General features: G+C 54.1%; 3 protein-coding genes and 1 pseudogene across 5 annotated transcripts in view; 3 read left to right on the top strand and 1 right to left on the bottom strand.

Moving 5' to 3' along the window:
• PTPRH (protein tyrosine phosphatase receptor type H) overlaps positions 1 to 1,996 on the top strand; it is a 17,624-nt gene extending 15,628 nt beyond the window's left edge. Inside the window, exons 13-14 of the mRNA XM_026457572.1 lie at positions 1,077 to 1,212; positions 1,325 to 1,996. Of these exons, the coding sequence (XP_026313357.1) occupies positions 1,077 to 1,212; positions 1,325 to 1,474 (286 nt within the window). The 3' untranslated portion in view covers positions 1,475 to 1,996. The remainder of the gene's footprint in view (positions 1 to 1,076; positions 1,213 to 1,324) is intronic.
• A 955-nt stretch (positions 1,997 to 2,951) lies between these two features.
• On the top strand, positions 2,952 to 10,257 carry SYT5 (synaptotagmin 5). 3 transcript variants are annotated; one of them, XM_023184383.2, is made up of 9 exons: positions 2,952 to 3,116; positions 4,161 to 4,284; positions 4,877 to 5,049; positions 7,095 to 7,214; positions 7,343 to 7,510; positions 7,881 to 8,048; positions 8,258 to 8,375; positions 8,607 to 8,740; positions 9,673 to 10,257. In XM_023184383.2, exons 2-9 carry the CDS (start codon positions 4,206 to 4,208, stop codon positions 9,871 to 9,873), a joined length of 1,161 nt encoding a protein of 386 aa, XP_023040151.1. In that variant the 5' UTR covers positions 2,952 to 3,116; positions 4,161 to 4,205; the 3' UTR covers positions 9,874 to 10,257. The 3 variants fall into 3 exon arrangements, with proteins under 3 accessions (XP_023040151.1, XP_023040153.1, XP_023040152.1); XM_023184384.1 differs by lacking the exon at positions 2,952 to 3,116 and having other exon boundaries at positions 4,182 to 4,284; positions 8,261 to 8,375; positions 9,673 to 9,873; XM_023184385.2 differs by lacking the exons at positions 2,952 to 3,116; positions 4,877 to 5,049 and having other exon boundaries at positions 3,862 to 4,284; positions 8,261 to 8,375; positions 9,673 to 10,211.
• Positions 10,258 to 16,608: 6,351 nt separating this feature from the next.
• LOC111521219 lies at positions 16,609 to 16,728 on the bottom strand (annotated as a pseudogene).
• A 465-nt stretch (positions 16,729 to 17,193) lies between these two features.
• The window catches only part of DNAAF3 (dynein axonemal assembly factor 3), a 7,887-nt gene continuing 6,146 nt past the window's right edge, over positions 17,194 to 18,934 (top strand). The window contains exons 1-4 of the mRNA XM_023184407.2: positions 17,194 to 17,336; positions 17,442 to 17,530; positions 17,858 to 18,000; positions 18,426 to 18,519. Of these exons, the coding sequence (XP_023040175.1) occupies positions 17,446 to 17,530; positions 17,858 to 18,000; positions 18,426 to 18,519 (322 nt within the window). The 5' untranslated portion in view covers positions 17,194 to 17,336; positions 17,442 to 17,445. The remainder of the gene's footprint in view (positions 17,337 to 17,441; positions 17,531 to 17,857; positions 18,001 to 18,425; positions 18,520 to 18,934) is intronic.

Here is an 18,934-nt window from a genome sequence, read left to right as displayed (position 1 = left end):
GTAGAGACGGGGTTTCACCTTGTTAGCCAGGATGGTTTTGATCTCCTCACCTCGTGATCCACCCACCTCAGCCTCCCAAAGTGCTGGGAATACAGGTGTGAGCCACTGTGCCCAACCTAAAACAGCTAATGTTTTCACTGGGCACAGTAGCTCATGCCTGTAATCCCAGCACTTTGGGGGACTGAGGTGGGAGGATCACTTGAGTCCAGGAGTTTGAGAACAGCCTGGGCAACATGGCAAGACCCCATCTCTATAAAAACATTTAATAAGTTAGCCAGATGCAGTGGTGCGTGCCTGTGATCCGAGCTACTCAGGAGGCTGAGACAGGAGGATCACTTGAGCCCAGGAGGTCAAGGGTGCAGTGAGCCGAGGTCATGCCACTGTACTCCAGCCTGCGTGACAAACAAAACAAAACAAAACGAAAGATTTTGTGTTTAAAGGAATTATTAAATGATTGGCTGGAGAGTTCTTCTTTCTGTGTTTGAACCCCAGCTCTGTCACTTACTAGCTGAGTAGCCTGGGGTATGGGACTTCACCTCACTCAGCCTCCATTTCCCCATCTGTACAAAGGATGTGCCAGTACATCCCACTTCTTAGGTTGGGGAGGAGTGAAGAAGGCCCTTCAGGCACTTAGAACAGAGCCTAACAGATGGAAGGAACTCCAGGCATAGTTTTGTTGTTGTTGTTATTGTTGTTGTTTTTTGTGATGGAGTTTTGCTCTTGTTGCCCAGGCTGGAGTGCAATGGTGCAATCTCAACTCACTGCAACCTCCACCTCCTGGGTTCAAGCAATTCTTCACCTCAGCCTCCCAAGTAGCTGGGATTACAGGCGTGCGCCACCACACCCGGCTAATTTTTGTATTTTTAGTAGAGACAGTGTTTCGCCAGGTTGGCCAGGCTGGTCTCGACCTCCTGACTTGGGTGATCCACTGGCTTTGGCCTCCCGAAGTGCTGGGATTACAGGTGTGAGCAGGCATAGTTATTGTCATCATTCAAACACGGATCCCTCCAATCAGCCATGACCCCGGACCCTCGCACTCCTGCCCCTTGGTCTGACCCTTCCCTTGTTCTGCCTAGTGCTGGCGTGGGTCGCACAGGCACCCTCATTGCCCTGGACGTCCTGCTCCGGCAGCTGCAGTCCCAGGGTCTCCTTGGGCCCTTCAGCTTTGTGAGGAAGATGAGAGAGAGCCGGCCATTGATGGTGCAGACTGAGGTGAGGCAGCCCCTCAGCGACACAGGACGGGAGTCGATGGGTGGAGGTACCCTGGGGCTCCATACAGCCCAGACTTAGGGGGACGCCCCTCACTCCCATGCCCGTTTCCCAGGCTCAGTACGTGTTCCTGCACCAGTGCCTCCTGCGGTTCCTCCAACAGTCAGCCCAGGCCCCAGCCAAGAAGGAGGTCCTGTATGAGAGTGTCGAAAATCTCATCTATGAGAACGTGGCCGCCATCCAGGCCCACAAGTTGGAGGTCTAAGTGACGAGAGGGCTGGGTCGGCAGCCCAAGCATCCTCAAGCTCTGGACGCCCACGTGAGCCCAGATTCCTGGACGAGCAGAGGGCTGGGCTCCCAGACTCCTAGGTGCTGTGGCAGGAGGAGACTGGGATCCCAAACTCTGGTTTCCCCAGGAGACAGTGGTCTGATGGGCTTCAGATGAACCCTATGGGAGCTGGGGATCTGGATTCCTGGTTCCTTGAAGGAGAGATGGTAGCTTGGATTTCCTAGGTCTTTCAGGGAGGAGGAAGCTGGGAGTCCAGGATACGGGAAGAAACAGACTGGAGCCTGGATTCTGAGGCAGGAAGGAATTCGGGTCTGGAGTTCTGGCTACTTGAGGACCAAAGGCAGGCAGGATCCTGCCCTGCTTTTACTTCAGAAACCAAATCAGTCTTCTGTAATCTGAGGTCAGAGGGTGTCCCTGTGCCCAAGGTCTCCCTGCACCCCACCATCCACATATATGTTTCCTTCTATCCCATAATTTATTAAATCACTGTTCTCCCCAGAGACAGTTGTTCCATGGATTTCTGGGTCCGGAAATAATATTGGGTTGGGAGTAGGGATGGGTTCCTGGTATCTAGGGATAGAGGCAAACGTCCAGGAGGGGACTAGAGGGACCCACACATTTGCACATGAAAAAATGTAGGTTTGGGTGGTTGAGTCTCTCAGAGAAGGCAGTGTCCAGACGTTTGTGTTCAGGGTCTGGACAGTATGGACAGGGCTCGCTGGAGCTAGGTGCGTGGGGACTTGCTTTCTGAGCTTTTCTTTTACTCTTTTTGTTGTTGTTGTTGTTTTGTTCTGTTTTTGTTTTTGTTTTTGAGACATGGTCTTCCTTTGTTGCCCAGTCTGGAGTGCAGTGGCTTACTGCAGCCTTGACCTCCTGGGCCCAGGTTATCTTCCCACCTCAGCCTCTAGAGTAGCTGTGATCACAGGTAGGCACCACCACGCCGGACTCATTTTTGTAGAGACGGGATTTTGCTATGTTGCCCAGGCTGCTCTCCAGCTCCTGGGCTAAAGCATTCCTCCTGCTTCGACCTCCCAAAGTGCTGAGATTACAGGTGTGAGTCACCGCACTGGCCGCCTCTTGGGACTGGTGTTAGGGGAACTTAGAGGGCGATGTCTGGGGGCTGATAGCTGGGGACTTTGATGCTGAACCCTGCAGAGTCTAGGTCTCCAGTGAGGGTCTAGGGTCTCCTAGGTCCTAGGACTGAGTATCCTGGCATGCCGTTCTTTGGGTGTGTGTCGTGTGTGTTGGGGCGGGAGGAGTGGAGTGGTCTGGACGGCCAACGACTGGACCAGAGGGCAGAAAATTCTAAGGCACCAGGATAAATATCTGTGGGCGTCATCGAGGTTCCCGGGTGGAGGCGGGAGGAGGGGCGGGGCGGGGCTTTCCGCCTACCCGAGACCAAATACGGGCACACACAATACACACCACACACGCGCGCACACGCACACGGGCACACACGTGCGCACGGGATCCGGCTTCGCTCCGCGGCTCCCCCGCCCCGCCGAGTTCCGCGATCAGCACCCGGGACAGCGCCATCGCCCACGTGCGGGGGGCGGGGTCCGGGCGGGGCTGGCGCCTCCGCGTCTCCCGGGAGCGTCCCGTCCAGCCGCCCGAGCAGGTAGGAGCTGCTGGGACCCCCGCCCTCAGCCCATCCGCATCCGCATCCCTAGAGGAAAGGGGTGTGGGAGTGGGGGCTGGGGCACTGGGGGGACCAACAGAGACAGTGGGAGGGCTGGAGCCTGAAGCGGAGAGACAGGGATTTGGGGACGCGAGTCAGGTATGGAGAAGACAAAGAGCCGAGGGCGGGGAGGGGAGCGCAGGCGGAGCGAAGGGGGAGAGACCCCGGGGACAGAGGCCAGGCGATAGGCAGATGGGCGGAATGGGGAGGCAGACACAGGGAAGACGCCTATTTGGGGTCAAGAGACAGCGTGGAGACCGAGGCGGTCACGAGAGCAGGTGTGAAGACAGCACGGATGCGTGGAGAGACCAACAGGCCAAGAAGGATGAGGGGGGGCTCAGCACAGGCACCAGACAGCCCCCGACCCGCTCTCCAGCAAAACTGGGGAGAGGGAAGAGGGAACCTGCGTCTCAGCTCCCAGGACCAAGTGCGGAGGGAGCAGTCAGCTGTGGCCGCTCGGACCACAGGCTGCCCCTCCCCATCTCGCCGGACCTGAGGATCCCAGTCGGGCTATGGGGGGTTCCCAGGCACCAGTGGGCCCCGGAGCGAGCCTGCCCCGCTGGGACTCCGCGTCTGTGCGTCAGCCCCGCCCGTTGTCCTGGCAACAGACCGTTGCCCGGGCAACCAGCTTTGCTCCCACCCCGCTCGAGAGGAGCCAGGCTGTTGCTCTGGGCAACGCGGTCCGCTGGTTCCCACGCCTGCCTTCGGCCCGCTTCCGGTTCAGGCCCTGCGGAGGGGCGAGGACGAGGCAGAAGTCAGCGGAATGCCTGTGGGACCGTGGAGGAAGAGGGTATCCCTTTGGGATGCAACTAGGTCCTGGACACCCCCTCGCAAGCGCAGGGAGGCTGAAACTACAACTCCCAGCATGACTCGCGGTGGCTGTCCGGTTTCTGCGCGGCTGTTCGCGCATGGGCCTCATGGGAGTTGGAGTTCTTTGTTGTGCGTGGGGCTCAATGGACGTCTGGGGTGGGAATGGGGGATTAGGGTGCTTGAGTGCCTCTGCAGAAAAGACTCTAGGAATCCGCCACCATGTTCCCGGAGCCCCCAACCCCGGGGCCTCCATCGCCCGACACGCCTCCCGACTCCAGTCGCATCAGCCACGGCCCCGGTGAGCAAGACCCGGGGGCAGACGGTGGGGGGTGGGAGGGGGGACGAGCAGAGAGAAAGCCCGGCCAGGATTCCGAGGGGCAGGATTCGGACGGGTGTACTCGGACAGGCGGGCTGGAAAATCCGGCTGGGATTCCGGGTCGTCATCCTGGAGTAGAACGCAAAAGAAATCGGGAAAAAGGAAGGAACAAATTTGCAACAAAAATCGAAACCGGATCAAGGGGTGTTGCATGGAATGGGATCTTAGAATTGGAAAGTCCACCTAGCCCTTCGTTTACATATAAGGAAACTGAGGCCCGATGAGGAGCAGGGCTTCTTCTAAAAAGCATCAGGAGTTGAGCAGAAATGGGGGGCGGGGGCAGGTAAGGAAAAGCAGAACTAATAGGCAAGCAAATCCAGATGGTGTCAGCCTGGGTTAGGGCGTCGAATCTCTCTATAGGCCACATTAGGTGGCAGAAAAACGCGGAAAGAAATGGAATGAAAATGGCTGGAGGGAAAAGGAGGCCAGCATTCCAGCTTCCGCGTATAATCAGGACTGAATCAGCCAGCGCGCTGCCCAGGCCTCAATGTGTGTTGTCTCCACCCCTCTGCAGTGCCCCCCTGGGCCCTGGCCACCATCGTGCTGGTCTCAGGCCTCCTCGTCTTGAGCTGCTGTTTCTGTCTCTACCGGAAGCGCTGTCGGAGGCGGACGGGCAAGAAGAGCCAGGCCCAAGCCCAGGTCCACCTTCAGGAAGTGAAGGGGCTGGGCCAGAGTTACATAGACAAGGTGTGGCCCGGCCCAGCCCCTCTACCCGGCCCCTTCCCGCACACTGCTCCTCTCAATGGCCCAGCGGGTCCCAGTCCCTGCTCCCTTCCCTCCTATAGGAACCCATCTTACTGGCTCATCCTCCCTGTGTGTCTAGCCCTCAACTGGACTCTGGGGACCTGGAGATGGAACAGAACTAGCTGCTGTTCACAAGAACGTCCCAGTCTGGTGGGGTAGTCAGGCACTGACACAGACACTCACCACACAGGGTAGTATGTGCCCTACTACAGGATCTCATAGGAGCACAGAAAAGGCATCCCATTGTATAGAAATCTACCGAAACGTATAAATATTTGGCTCTGGGCCAGCTGCGGTGGCTCACACCTGTAATCCTAGCACTTGGGAGGCTGAGGTGGGCAGACTGTCTGAGGTCATGAATTCTAGAGTAGCCTGGGCAACATGATGAAATCCTGTCTCTACTTAAAATACAAAAAATTAGCCAGGCGTGGTGGCGTGGTATAATCCCAGCTACTCGAGAGGCTGAGGCACTGAAACGGGGAGGTGGAGGCTGCAGTGAGCTGTGATCGCGCCACTGCACTCCAACCTGGGTGACAGAGCAAGACTCTGTCTCCAATAAATAAATAAATAAATGGCTTTGAAAGCTGAAAACCAGCTTTGTGCCAGAATACTTTAAAATGTGCTGATTTCTGTCAGAGGATGAGACGTATTTACAGTAAGAAAGATTTTAAAACAGAGGGTCAGACAGAGGAAGCTTCATGGTGGTGGTGACTTCTGTACTGAGACCAGAGAGAAGGACATTCTAGTCCAAGCTGGAGCATGTGTTGAGGCCACATACACAGATTCAGGCCCCATATCCAGATTCTGAGGCTTATTTGGGGAACAAAGAGTCGTTTTTCACAATAGCTGCACTCTGGAGTGAAGTGTCTGGAGAACTCAGCAGTATCCACGTCATGAGGGTGATGAAAGCTACAAATATGTTTTGAGCATGAGAGGGACAGGGTCAGATGGTGTTAGGATGACTCCTCTGGAACCCCTGTGTAGGACAGATCTGCGGCGAGGAATCCAGGGAGGAGGCCAGTGCAGCAGCAGCCCAGAGAGGATAAAAGAAATTTGCATTGGACGAGGCTGTTGGAATGGAAAGTGGTCACTGCAGGGTCTGAAAATTAAGTCTCTCAGTGCAGAGTGCAATGTTAGCCTGGGAGCCAGGCAGCGCTAGGTTTCCAACCGAGAGGGACCATTTCCCGGTTGTGTGACCTCGGAGAATTCACTGTCCCTCTCTGAACCTCAAGTTTGCGGTCACTAACTTGGTATTTCCCCTCCTTCCTTCTCAATAAGGAGCTGTCACAATTACTATCCGTAAAGATGCCATTTAGGGTCCTGGTGTCCAGCCCCATCCCTATCCCTTAAACCAGTGATGTTCAAAGACTGCAGCAGAATCACACAGGATACTTGTTGAAATGCAAATTCTGGAGCTAGCACCTGACCTGTTGAGTCAGCATCCCTGAAGAGGTGACCTCAGACATTTTGTCACAGGACTCAGGGGAATTCAGGTTTACATTGAATTTTAAGAATTGCTGGCCTAGGTTAAGGAGACACCTTCTGATTTTTCATTCTACTTTAGAATAGCAAATACACAGTAAATATGCCATTTCTCCTCCATGTTTTGCTGTGCTAAGATCACAAGTAAACATGGCAGTTTGGACTAGCACCCCAATACAGCCATTAGCATGTGAAATACAACCTGCATTATTCCTGTGGGCAATGGGACACTATCAGTACTTGTTTTAATCTAAGCATGACAAACACATGTCTAGTCCCTGCCCATAGCAGACACCACTAATCAAACATTCACAAACATACTGCATCTGTGTTATCATGTCTATTTCCTGCCTGTGGCAGACATCTCTAGTCAAATACTGACTCTGCTTAGCCTGTGAGCACTCAGGTATAGCCCAAGGGACTTGTGAGCCTCTCTTGACTTCTGAACCTGAAGGATACTGCTATCAGGGGAAGACTTCACCTACCCTTACCCCTGGCTCCCTAAGGTGCAGCCAGAAGTGGAGGAGCTGGAGCCAGCACCATCCGGGCCAGGGCAGCAGGTGGCAGACAAGCATGAGCTAGGACGACTGCAGTACTCCCTGGATTATGACTTCCAGAGTGGCCAGGTGGGTGTGGAGGAAGGGGATGCTTTGGAGGGAGGGTCCCAGGGGTTCCAACCACTTCTGAAAGGAGCCATGGAAGGGAGGCTAAGACTAGTGTTCTCCGCCTCCCCCACTGTGCCTGGGCCTTGCAGCTGCTGGTGGGCATTCTGCAAGCAGAGGGATTGGCAGCCTTGGATCTGGGTGGCTCCTCGGACCCCTACGTGCGGGTCTACCTGCTGCCGGACAAACGGAGGCGGTACGAGACCAAGGTGCATCGGCAGACACTGAACCCTCACTTTGGGGAAACCTTTGCCTTCAAGGTGAGCTCCTGCCCTCAGGCCCTGCGTTCCATAGCCTGAGCCCAGTCCCTGGAACACTGGGGACCGACCCCTTCCACTTTTCCTGCAGGCGGCCACAGCTCAGGTGGCAGCTACCCGCTCTGGGGCTATTCCACTGGACTCTGGGCACTGCTGACTCCTGGGCTGTAGCCTGGTCCTTGGGCGGTACCATTTGGGTTCCACTGACCCGTGGTTTTTTTCCCCATGGATCCCTGGACTTCCCCATTTGAGTTCCCCCAACTGTTCAGCTTGGACCCTCGCTGCCTCACTCCACGCCTTCCTTCTGGATGTGCTGCGCCTCACCCTATGTCTGACTTCCTGCTCTCTACTGCGGATTCTCTGTGCACTCCAGGTCCCCTACGTGGAGCTGGGGGGCAGGGTGCTGGTCATGGCGGTGTACGACTTCGACCGCTTCTCTCGCAACGACGCCATCGGGGAGGTGCGGGTCCCCATGAGCTCCGTGGACCTGGGGCGGCCGGTGCAGACCTGGCGGGAGCTGCAGGCTGCTCCGCGGGAGGAGGTGAGCATGCGCGGCCACGCCCCGAGCCACGCCCCAGCCTCCGCCCACAACATTTTGAGCCAATCAGATCATAGGCCTTCCAGACCCTCGGGGCGGCGTGGTCCTTAACTGTGGACCATTCCATTCCAAAGTGTGGGGAGAAAAGACAAATGGAGGGGGCATGGATGTGGAGCCGGGGCTCTGATGATAGGCCCCTCTCCTTCTTTCAGCAGGAGAAACTTGGGGACATCTGTTTCTCCCTCCGCTATGTACCCACGGCCGGGAAGCTCACGGTCATCGTCCTGGAGGCTAAAAACCTGAAGAAGATGGACGTAGGAGGACTGTCAGGTGTGTGGGAAGCAAGGGAGTGGGGTCTGTGGGGACGGCGTGGGGTGGGTTCTCGTTCTGGTGGTTTCTGAGCCCCGAGGGTTTCTTCGGGGACAGGGAGGCCCAGGCTGCCGTGGAAGGCATGGATTTTGGGATAGAGCTACGGAGACCCGAAGGGTGTAGGCGGTGTTTCTATCTTGGCCCAAGAACTCAGCAGTGGAAAGCTATAAGACTCCTCCTTCCTCTCCCCAGATCCATACGTCAAGGTCCACCTGCTGCAGGGCGGCAAAAAGGTGCGGAAGAAGAAAACCACCATCAAGAAGAACACTCTGAACCCCTATTACAACGAAGCTTTCAGCTTCGAGGTGCCCTGTGACCAAGTCCAGGTGAGCTCAAACCTGCCGTTCTCCAAAAGCCCAGACCCTTAGTAACAGCCATTGCTAGGCGGAGGGAGACTTTTAGCATCTCCCTAGAAACCAGGTGAGGGGCTCTGAAGTTATGCTCTCCGTCTGTTTCTTCCTATGAGGACCAGGAAGCCTCCTCCACTCCAGGAAGACACTCCTTAAAATTGGATGTGGGCATCCTATCTGCTCTAAGCAGGACCGGGATGCCCCACCCCTTAAGCAGGACTAGGATGCCCCACCCATAAGCAGGACCAGATGCCCCACCCTAAGCAGGATCAGTATGCCCCGCCCCACCAAGAGGGACCAGTATGCCCTGCCCCCAAACGGGACCACAATGACCCACTCCTAAGCAGGACCAGATGCCCCACCGCAAGCAGGACCAGGATGCCCCGCCCTAAGCAAGAGTAGGATGCCCTGCCCCCAAGCGGAACCAGAATGTCCCGCCCCCCACGCAGGACCAGATGCCCCCCCCCCAGCAGGACCAGGATGCCCCGCCCCCCACGCGGCACCAGGATGCCCCGCCCTCCTCAGGAACAGGGGTCTAAGAAAAAGAGACCTCCCCTTACCTCTTTAGGGATGGCGCCTACCCTAGTTCGGCACCTGTTAAAATTCTGCAGCTTTCCGGCTCTTAGGAGGCTGCTCCCCCAAGAGGCGCCGAACACCCGCTCCGCAACCGAGTCCTGCGGGTTCATTTCCTTAGAAACCTGGCTGCTCAGGAAGAAAGGCGCCGGCGCCTCCTCCTCCCCGCAGGCTCCGTCCCTCCGGTCTCCCACCCCCTTCCCCGTGCCGAGCTCCGGGGCCCCGAGCCCTCGGGTGGCAGCGAGAGGTACCCTCAGCTGTGAGGGTGGACACTGCCCCTTCCGGGCCTCCTGCCCTCACGCTCCTCTCTCCTCCGCCTCCCGCGCCCACCCCAGAAGGTGCAGGTGGAGCTGACCGTGCTGGACTACGACAAGCTGGGCAAGAACGAGGCCATCGGGAGGGTGGCCGTGGGGGCGGCCGCCGGCGGGGCTGGCCTGCGCCACTGGGCGGACATGCTGGCCAACCCGCGGCGGCCCATTGCCCAGTGGCACTCGCTGCGGCCGCCGGACCGAGTGAGGCTGCTGCCTGCGCCCTGACTGCCACCCGAAGCCCCTGGCCAAGCCTGGACTCTAGCCCCTGACCCCAGACTCCCGAGACCGGCCAAAGCCAAGCCAACCCTAGCCGTAAGCTTCCTCTGCCCATTACCCTCCCCCGACCTTCCACCCCAGCCATCTGAACCATTCCTGTCTTCTCACCCCCAACGGTGCCAATCACGACAATGGTCCAGCACACTCCCCCGACCCCCGCGGATACACCCAGATGCCCCAGGGACCCCTGGGAAGGAAAGGCAGCCTGGTTTCTCCTGCCCCTGGGTCCTGCTCCCTGCTTTGACAATCAGCCATCCTCATCTGCTCTCCTCTCTCTTCCAACACAGCCCGTCCCTGCACTGCTCCTGGGGCCAAATAAATTTTCAGCAACTCCGGTGGCCTGGGCCCATGCTTCTTGATGGGAGTGGGCACGGGTTGGGGCCCAAGAGGAAAGAAACCTCGTTTCCGGGAATGGGCGCGCACAGGGCAGCGTGAGTGCTGTTCCTCCTGAAAGCCGCTGGGAGAGACTGGCCTGGCCCCGTGGACTCCCTCACACTCACCCGTTCACTCACCACTCTGAGCCTGGGCTTCCTCCTCTGGAGAATGTTGGGATCATACTAACTCCTGCCACATGTTGGCCGTGGGGAGTCGGCGAGAATTCCCTTGCTTGTCCATGAATTTATCCCTGGCTTGCTCACCCAGGACTCACATCCATTTTCATACCCATTTCTGCATCCCTCCCTCTCTTTTTTTCTTCCTTCCATTCCATATTCCTTGAGGTCTTCTGTTGAGTGCTGGGGCCCCAGAATAGATGCAAACACAGACCTGACCCCCCAAGGGACTTACTGTCATCAAAACAAAGGAGAGGCACGGAGTCGGGGAATAAAATCTCCAGAGCCTGCGAGAGAGAATGGAGTTAAGCAAGGAAAGCCAATGATTTCAACTTCACCTCTTTCTTTTTTCTTTTTTCCTTTTTCTTCTTTCTTTCTCATTCTTTCTTTTTTTCTTTCTCTCTCTCTTTCTCTTTCTTTCTTTCTTTTCTTTCTTTCTTCTTTCCTTCCTTCCTTCCCTTCCTTCCTTCCTTCCTTCCTTCCTTCCCTCCTTCCTTTCTTTTTTCTTTTCTTTTTTTTTTTTGAGACAGGGTCTCACTTTTTCGCCCAGGCTGGAGTGCAGTGGCCTGATCTGGGCTCACTGCAAGCTCCGCCTCCCGGGTTCACGCCATTCTCCTGCCTTAGCCTCTCCAATAGCTGGAACTACCGGTGCCCACCACCACACCTGGCTAATTATTTTGTATTTTTAGTAGAGATGGGGTTTCACTGTGTTAGCCAGGATGGTCTCGATCTCCTGACCTCGTGATATGCCTGCCTCGCCACCCAATGTGCTAGGATTACAGGTGTGAGCCACTGCGCCCGGCCCTTCTTTTTCTTGTCTTTTCTTTTTTTTTTAGACGGAGTTTCGCTCTTGTTGCCCAGACTGGAGTGCAGTGGCACAATCTCGGCTCACTGCAACCCCCTCCTCCCGGGTTCAAGCGATTCTCCTGCCTCAGCCTCTTCTTTCTTCTTTTTTTGACAGGGTTTCACTCTGTCCCCAGGTTGGAGTGCAGTGGTACAATCATAGCTCGCTGCAGCCTCAACCTCCTGGGCTCAAGGGATCCTCCTGCCTCAGACTCCTGAGTAGATGGGACCACAGGCACATGCAACCATGCCTGGGTATTTATTTATTTATTTATTTTAGAGATGGGGTCTTGCTATGTTGCCCAGGCTAGTTTCAAACTCCTGCAGTCCTCCTGTCTGAGTAGCTGGGACTGTAGGTATGAGTTGCCACACCGACCTCATTGTTCTTTCAATGAATGCTGCCTCCTACTCTGTTTCGAGCAAAGATGATAGTTCCATTAGGTTCTACCTTATCTCATCCCATACAGAATTTTGGGTGGTGAACAAAGACCTATAAGATTTGGCCAGAGAACTCTCTGAGCAGCAGATTAAGTGGAGAATGAGGCGAAAATTACCCCCATGTACCAAAAAAGGAGGCAGCAAACAAACTTGCTCCTAAGCTTCCTGGTAGCCAATGGGGAAAGTGACAATAGAACAGCTACACAGATTACAATATCCATGAGATTTTAAATTTTTCTCCAAAGGAATTCAGTAACTTTTCATGTGTATGAGTGTGTGTGTGTGAGTGTGTGTGAGAGTGTGTGTGTATTGGTGTAGAGCATGTCTTTATGAAGACAGCTCTTTATGTTACTACTATTACTGCCAATAATAATCCTCACAGCAAACTCATGAAATAAACATGATCGGCTGGGCACGGTGGCTCAAGCCTGTAATCCCAGCACTTTGGGAGGCCGAGATGGGTGGATCACGAGGTCAGGAGATCGAGACCATCCTGGCTAACACGGTGAAACCCCGTCTCTACTGAAAAATACAAAAAACTAGCCGGGCGAGGTGGCGGGCGCCTGTAGTCCCAGCTACTCAGGAGGCTGAGGCAGGAGAATGGCGTAAACCCGGGAGGCGTCGCTTGCAGTGAGCAGAGATCCGGCCACTGCACTCCAGCCTGGGCAACAGAGCGAGACTCCGTCTCAAAAAAAAAAAAAGAAATAAACATGATCATTATTCCCGGTTGACAACTGAGCCCAAACTATGCTTTAAAGAATTTGGGGCTGGGCATGGTGTTTCACGCCTGTAAAAGTGAGGCTGAGGCGGGTGGATCACGTAAGATCAGGAATTCAAGACCAGCCTGGCCAATATGCTGAAACCCTGTCTCTACTAAAAATACAAAAATTAGTTGAGTGTGGTGGTGGGCACCTGTAATCCCAGCTACTCAGTAGGCTGAGACAGGAGACTCGCTGGAATCCAGGAGGCGGAGGTTGCAGTGAGTCAAGATCGTGCCACTGCACTCCAGCCTGGACAACAAGAGCAAAACTCCATCGAGACAGAGAGAGAGAGAGAGAGAGAGAGAATGAATTCCTGTGAAATGCTCAGAATCACACAGCCAGAAAGCCTGTCTCTAAATCCTGGGATTGATTTAGGTGATGACAATGGGGTCCTTGGTTCTCCGTCTCAACAAGAAAGCAGAGCGGTAGAAGAACAAAACCATTACAAATGGCAGTCCACACTGGGACCAAAACGTAAAAGGGCTGAGATAATTTAGGGAGGGTGGACGGGGGCAGCCTTCCTGAGGAGGTGCCGTCTGGGCCATGACTTGAATGACAAGAAGGAATGAAGCTTGCAAAGGTTAGGGAGAAAAACGGTGGAATATTATTTGGTCATAAAAACAGAAGGAAGCATTGATTCCTACTTCAGCATAGATGAGTCCTGAAAATATTATGCCAAGTGAGGGAAGCAGACACAGATGGCTGCATAGTGCAAGATTCCATCCACAAGAAACCTCCTGAACTGACAAATTCATAGAGACAGAAAGATTCGTGGTTGTCAGGGACTGAGGAGAAAGAAATGGGGAGATAAGTGGGGTATGGGTTTTCTTTTGGAGTGAAGAGAAAGTTCTGGAACTAGACAGTGGTGATGGTTGCACAGCATTGGGAATGTATAAATGTCATTCCCAATTAACTTAATAGTGTGTGTGCTTTACACCAATTTAAAAAGAAAACAAGGCCAAGCACGATGGCTCATGCCTTAATCCCAGCACTTTGGGAGGCCACGGCAGGAGGATTGCTTGAGCCCAGGAGTTCCAGACCAGCCTGGGCAACATAGTGAGACCCTGTCTCTACAAAAGAATAGAAAAAAATCAGCTGGACATGGTAATGCGTATCTGTAGACCCCGCTACCTGGGAGGCTGAGGCGGGAGGATTACTTGAGCCTAAGATTTAGAGGCTGCTGTGAGTTGTGATTATGCCACTGCATTCCAGCTTGTGCCACAGAAGGAGATCTTGTCAAAAAAAAAAAAAAAAAGAAAGAAAGAAAGAAAAGAAAAGAAAAAGAAAACAGTCTAGTCATAGTGACTCAGGCCTGTAATCCCAGCTCTTTGGGAGGCAGGAGGATCACTTGGGGCCCAGGGTTTGAGACCAGCCTGGATAATAAAGTGAGACCTCATCTCTATTTTTAAAATTTGTAAAGTTAGCTAGGTATGGGGGAATGTGCCTGTAGTTCTAGCTACTAGGGATGCAGAGGTGGGAGGATTGCTTGAGCCCAGGAGTTTCAGGCTGAAGTACTCCAGTCTGAGCAACAGAGCAAGTCCCTGTCTTAAATAAATAAAGCCGGCCGCAGTGGCTCACGCCTGTAATCCCAGCACTTTGGGAGACCAAGGCAGGCAGATCACCTGAGGTCAGGAGTTTGAGATCAGCCTGACCAACACGAAGAAACCCCATCTCTACTGAAAATACAAAATTAGCTGGATGTGGTGGTGCATACCTGTAGTCCCAGCTACTCAGGAGGCTGAGGTGGGAGAATCGCTTGAACCAGGGAGGTGGAGGTTGCAGTGAACCGAGATCGCGACATTGCACTCCAGCCTGGGCAAGAAGAGTGAAACTCCGTCTCAGATAAATAAATAACAGCCTGGGCAACTAGTGAGACCCTTTTGCTACATACACACATACACACACACACACACATACACATACACACACATACACACCCACACATACACACACATACATACACACATACACACATATACATACACATACACACAGAGATACATACACGCATGCACACATACATACACGCATACACACGCATACACACATACATACACATACACACAGATACATACACACATACATACATGCACACATACATATACACTCACATACACACATGCATACACATACATACATACACAGAGATACATACATACATGCATACATACATACATACTCACACACATGCATACACATACATACACACATACATACATGCACACATACATACATACACACATACATATACACTCACATACACACATGCATACACATACGTACACACATACATACATACATACATATCCAGGCATGGCGGCACTTGCCTGTGGTCCCAGCTACTAAAGATGAGGGGGCAGAGATTTCAAGGCAAAAGAACCCCAAGTTGCAAAGGCCCTGGGGTTCAAACGGCGTGGTGTGTTCTCCAAGGAGCCAAGAGGCTGGTGTGGCTTCAGGGGTGGATAACTGCCTAGGGCATAGGGAGCCAAGCTAAGGAGCTGGGAATGTGTCCAGGTGCGGCGGGAACCATTTGGAGGATTTGAAGAGGTGGGAGACATTATTTGATTTATGTTAAAGCTCACTCTGGGCCAGGTGCAGTGGCTCATGCTTGTAATTCAAGCACTTCGGGAGGCTGAGGCCCGCGGAGCACTTGAGGTCAGGAGTTTGAGAGCAGCCTGGGCAACAAGGTGAAACCCCGTCTCTTCTAAAAATACAAAAAAATCACTGGGGCTGGGCATGGTGGCTCACGCCTGTAATCCTAGCACTTTTGGAGGCCAAGGCAGGTGGATTCCCTGAGCTCAGGAATTCGAGACCAGCCTGGGCAGCATGGTGAAACCTCATCTCTACTAAAAATACAAAAAGTAGCAGGGCTTGGTGGTGGGCACCTGTAATCCGACCTACTCAGGAGGCTGAGGCAGGAGAATTGCTAGAACCTGGGAGGCGGAGGTTGCAGTGAGCCAAGATCACGCCATGCACTCCATCCTGGGCGACAGAGTAAGACTCCGTCTCAAAAAATAAAAAGAAAAAAAAAATATTCACCAGGCTCAGTGGCTCACGCCTGTAATTCCAACACTTTGAGAGGCCGAGGCGGGCAGATCACCTGAGGTCGTGAGTTGGAGACCAGCCTGACCAACACGGAGAAACCCTGTCTCTACTAAAAATACAGAATTAGCCGGGCGTCGTGGCGCATGACTGTAATCCCAGTTACTCAGGAGGCTGAGGCAGAAGAACGACTTGAACCCGGGAGGCGGAGGTTGCGGTCAGCCAAGATCGCGCCACTGCACTCCAGTCTGGGAGTCGCAGCAAGACTCCGTCTCAAAAAGTCACTCTGGCTCGTTTGCTGAGAATATGCTGGGGGAGTGGGAGAAACAGGGAGGAAAGGCATTAATTCTCCAGAGAGAAAGCCAGGATCTGGGGCTCTTGCAGGCTTAGAGCTGGCCTGGGAGGGGCTGGTTAGCCAGGCTGATTCTGCAGGAACTGCTGAGGTCTCAGCCTGCATTTCCCCAGTGGGTATTGTCTTCCCAGTGCCCAGATCTGCCCTCAGGAGGCAGATCCGCTGCCCCTCTGCCAGCTGCACGCTACATTCCCACCACACAGAGCAGGAGACTGAGGCTCAGAAAGGGTGACTGGTCTGAGCAAGGAAAGGAGGCAGAGAACCAAGTCTCCTTGGGCGCTCAGCCCAGTGCGGGGTGCTGGGGTGATCTAGAGATGTGCCTCATTCAGACTCTGTTTTTTTTTTTTTTTTTTTTTTTTTTGACAGTGTTGCTCTGTCGCCCAGAGGCGCAGCTCACTGCAACCTCCGCCTCCCGGGTTCAACAGACTCTCCTGCCTCAGCCTCCAGAGTAGCTGGGATTACAGGTGCGTGCCACCACACACGGTTAATTTTTGTATTTCTTAAGGTAGAGGCGCTGATTCACCATGTTGGCCAGGCTGGTCTCCAACTCCTGACCTCAAGTGATCTGCCCACCTCGACCTCCCAAAGTGTTGGGATTACAGGTGTGAGCCACCGCGCCCAGCCGACTTACCCTTATTTTAATGCAGTGCATTTAACTGTACGATTACAGAATTTACCTGTAGTTTTTTTAAATTCATGTCAGAAGGGTAACGTGCATCGATGTCGTAACAAGGTTTGAAGGAGGCACTTCTCACACATGCGCGTGAACACCCGCTTAGAAACTATATGCGCGTAATCATCCCGCTTAGAAAAGGATAGAGCTATAAATTTAAATTATTGCTTCGTGTGACAATAACCAACTCACAAAAATCCCTGAATATTTAGTGACCTGCACATGAGTGCCCCACCTGTGGGCAGCTCTGTGTGGTAGAGCCCACGTTGTGCTGGGGCGGGGAGCGGGCTCAGAAGCCTGCCGTCTAAAGTCTAGACACTTCACTTTATTTGGGTTGCTCAAAATTCAGTTACGTAGGAGCAAAGGCAGCAGATGGAAAAAAGAAAAAAACAAAACAAAACAGGAAATAGGATTATGCTCCGTTCACTCTCAATTTTAATCAGCCCAGGTCTCCCCCATTCCAGAAATTTGGACCGACCCTGACTCCGCCCCAACCTGTTTCAGCCCCGCCCCTCCCCGTCAGTGCCGTCGTCATGACAACCGCGTCCGCACGTCTGGCCCTCAGTGCTCCCATTGGCCAAAAGTTTGTCTCGCTCACTTTCATTGGTCAGTTGCTCGCTGTGGTCCCATCCCCCATGCTCCCATTGGTTGATTGATCGAAAAGGGCGGGCAGCAGTTGCGGAGTGCCGCGGGTCCACAGTGCTGCACTGAGCAGAGAGGAAGGGGCGTCCCGGGATATTTGGAGGATAAAGGTGTGGGCAGGATATCATGTGGAAGCAAAGGGGCGAGAAGTGCGGGGCGGTGAGAGGGGAGCGGGGCGGGCAATATGTGGGATTCTCAGAATGTCTTTTCCGCAGCGTGATGACCACACCTGCCGGCTCCGGCAGGGGCTTCGGCTCCGTATCCTGGTGGGGCCTGTCCCCGGCGCTGGACCTGCAGGCTGAAAGTGAGTCCTAACACGCAAGGTCTGATATACCGTCTGCCTTCCCAGCCTGGGCAGACGGCCTTTTAGAGCTCGTAGTCCCAGGGTCGGTGGCAGGGGGCGCGCTAACGTTCTCCAAGGACCCAACGGCGGAGGGCGCGCTCCCAGGGGCAGCCCCGAGGTCCTGTCTGCAGACTATGAATCCCAGAGTACTCGAAGAAAACACCTCCCCTTAGAACCTAGGCCACAGGCGCGACGCCTACTGGGATTTGTAGTCCATTGTTGTAGGGGATGCTACGGTGGACGGTCTGCCAACCACCATGGTGCCCCAGCCGGCTTTCATCTTGCCAGGTCCTCCTGTGGACCCAGATTCCCAGGCCGATACAGTGCACAGCACCCCCGAGCTAGACGTGCTGCTTCTGGGCTCTGTGGATGGACGGCACCTGCTGCGGACGCTGTCCCGAGCGAAGCTCTGGCCTCGCAGGAGGTTCAACGTGAGCTGGGATGGAGATAGCCCACATTCCCGAGTCCTTGAGGGAGGAAGGGATTGGAATTCTAAAACCTCAGGTCCAGGAATGAAGGGGCTGGAGACTCCTAGATCTGAGGGAGATGGAAGTTGGGAGCGAACTCATGCGTCTTGGGGAAGGAAGGGGCTGGGGTTTGGAACTCGTGATTTCTGCAGTGAGGAAGAGCTCAAAGATCAGGTCTTCTGAGTAATGGAAGGAAAGAGGGCTCTGGGGACCCAGACTCCTGTGTTTGAAGGAAGAGGCTGGTGTACAGAACTCCTGGGTGTGTGGAAGGAGAGAGCTGAGGGCCTGCTCTCCTGGGTCTCCTTGGGCCCAGGCAAACAGGTTTCAGAATTATCCTACCCTGTCCATCCTTCTAGTTCTTTTTTTTTTTTTTTTTTCCATCCTTCTAGTTCTTTGTGCTGGAGAATAATCTGGAAGCCGTGGCCCGACACATGTTGATCTTCAGCTTAGCCCTGGAGGATCCGGAGAAGATGGGGCTGCAAGGTCTGCTGCTAAGGACCCAGGCATTGTGACTGCTGGTCTCCCCCTCCCTAGAGGGATTCTGGCATTTCAATGGTACAATGACTCGTTTGGTTATTTTCCTGGGAGGCAGAGGTTGCAGTGAGCTGAGATCGTGCCATTGCACTCCAACCTGGGTAACGAGAGCAAAACTCCATCTAAAAAACAAAAATGTTGGCCGGGCGTGGTGGCTCAAGCCTGTAATCCCAGCACTTTGGGAGGCCGAGACGGGCGGATCACGAGGTCAGGAGATCGAGACCATCCTGGCTAACACGGTGAAACCCCGTCTCTACTAAAAAATACAAAAAACTAGCCGGGCGAGGTGGCGGGCGCCTGTAGTCCCAGCTACTCGGGAGGCTGAGGCGGGAGAATGGCGTAAACCTGGGAGGCGGAGCTTGCA

This window comes from Piliocolobus tephrosceles, chromosome 21, assembly GCF_002776525.5.
Source record: "Piliocolobus tephrosceles isolate RC106 chromosome 21, ASM277652v3, whole genome shotgun sequence".
NCBI lineage: Eukaryota > Metazoa > Chordata > Mammalia > Primates > Cercopithecidae > Piliocolobus > Piliocolobus tephrosceles.
Note: the sequence above shows the minus strand (reverse complement) of the source record. Positions and strands in the feature narration are given on the sequence as shown.

What these genes read in the sequence shown, in the direction of transcription:
- SYT5 (XM_023184385.2), top strand. Translation starts at nt 3,940, where the DNA reads ATGCCTGTGGGACCGTGGAGGAAGAGGGTATCCCTTTGGGATGCAACT. An exon ending in TCGCATCAGCCACGGCCCCG is followed by an intron (nt 4,285 to 7,094) that starts GTGAGCAAGACC and finishes TGGCTCCCTAAG; the next exon opens with GTGCAGCCAGAAGTGGAGGA. An exon ending in AGGCTGCTCCGCGGGAGGAG is followed by an intron (nt 8,049 to 8,260) that starts GTGAGCATGCGC and finishes TTCTTTCAGCAG; the next exon opens with GAGAAACTTGGGGACATCTG.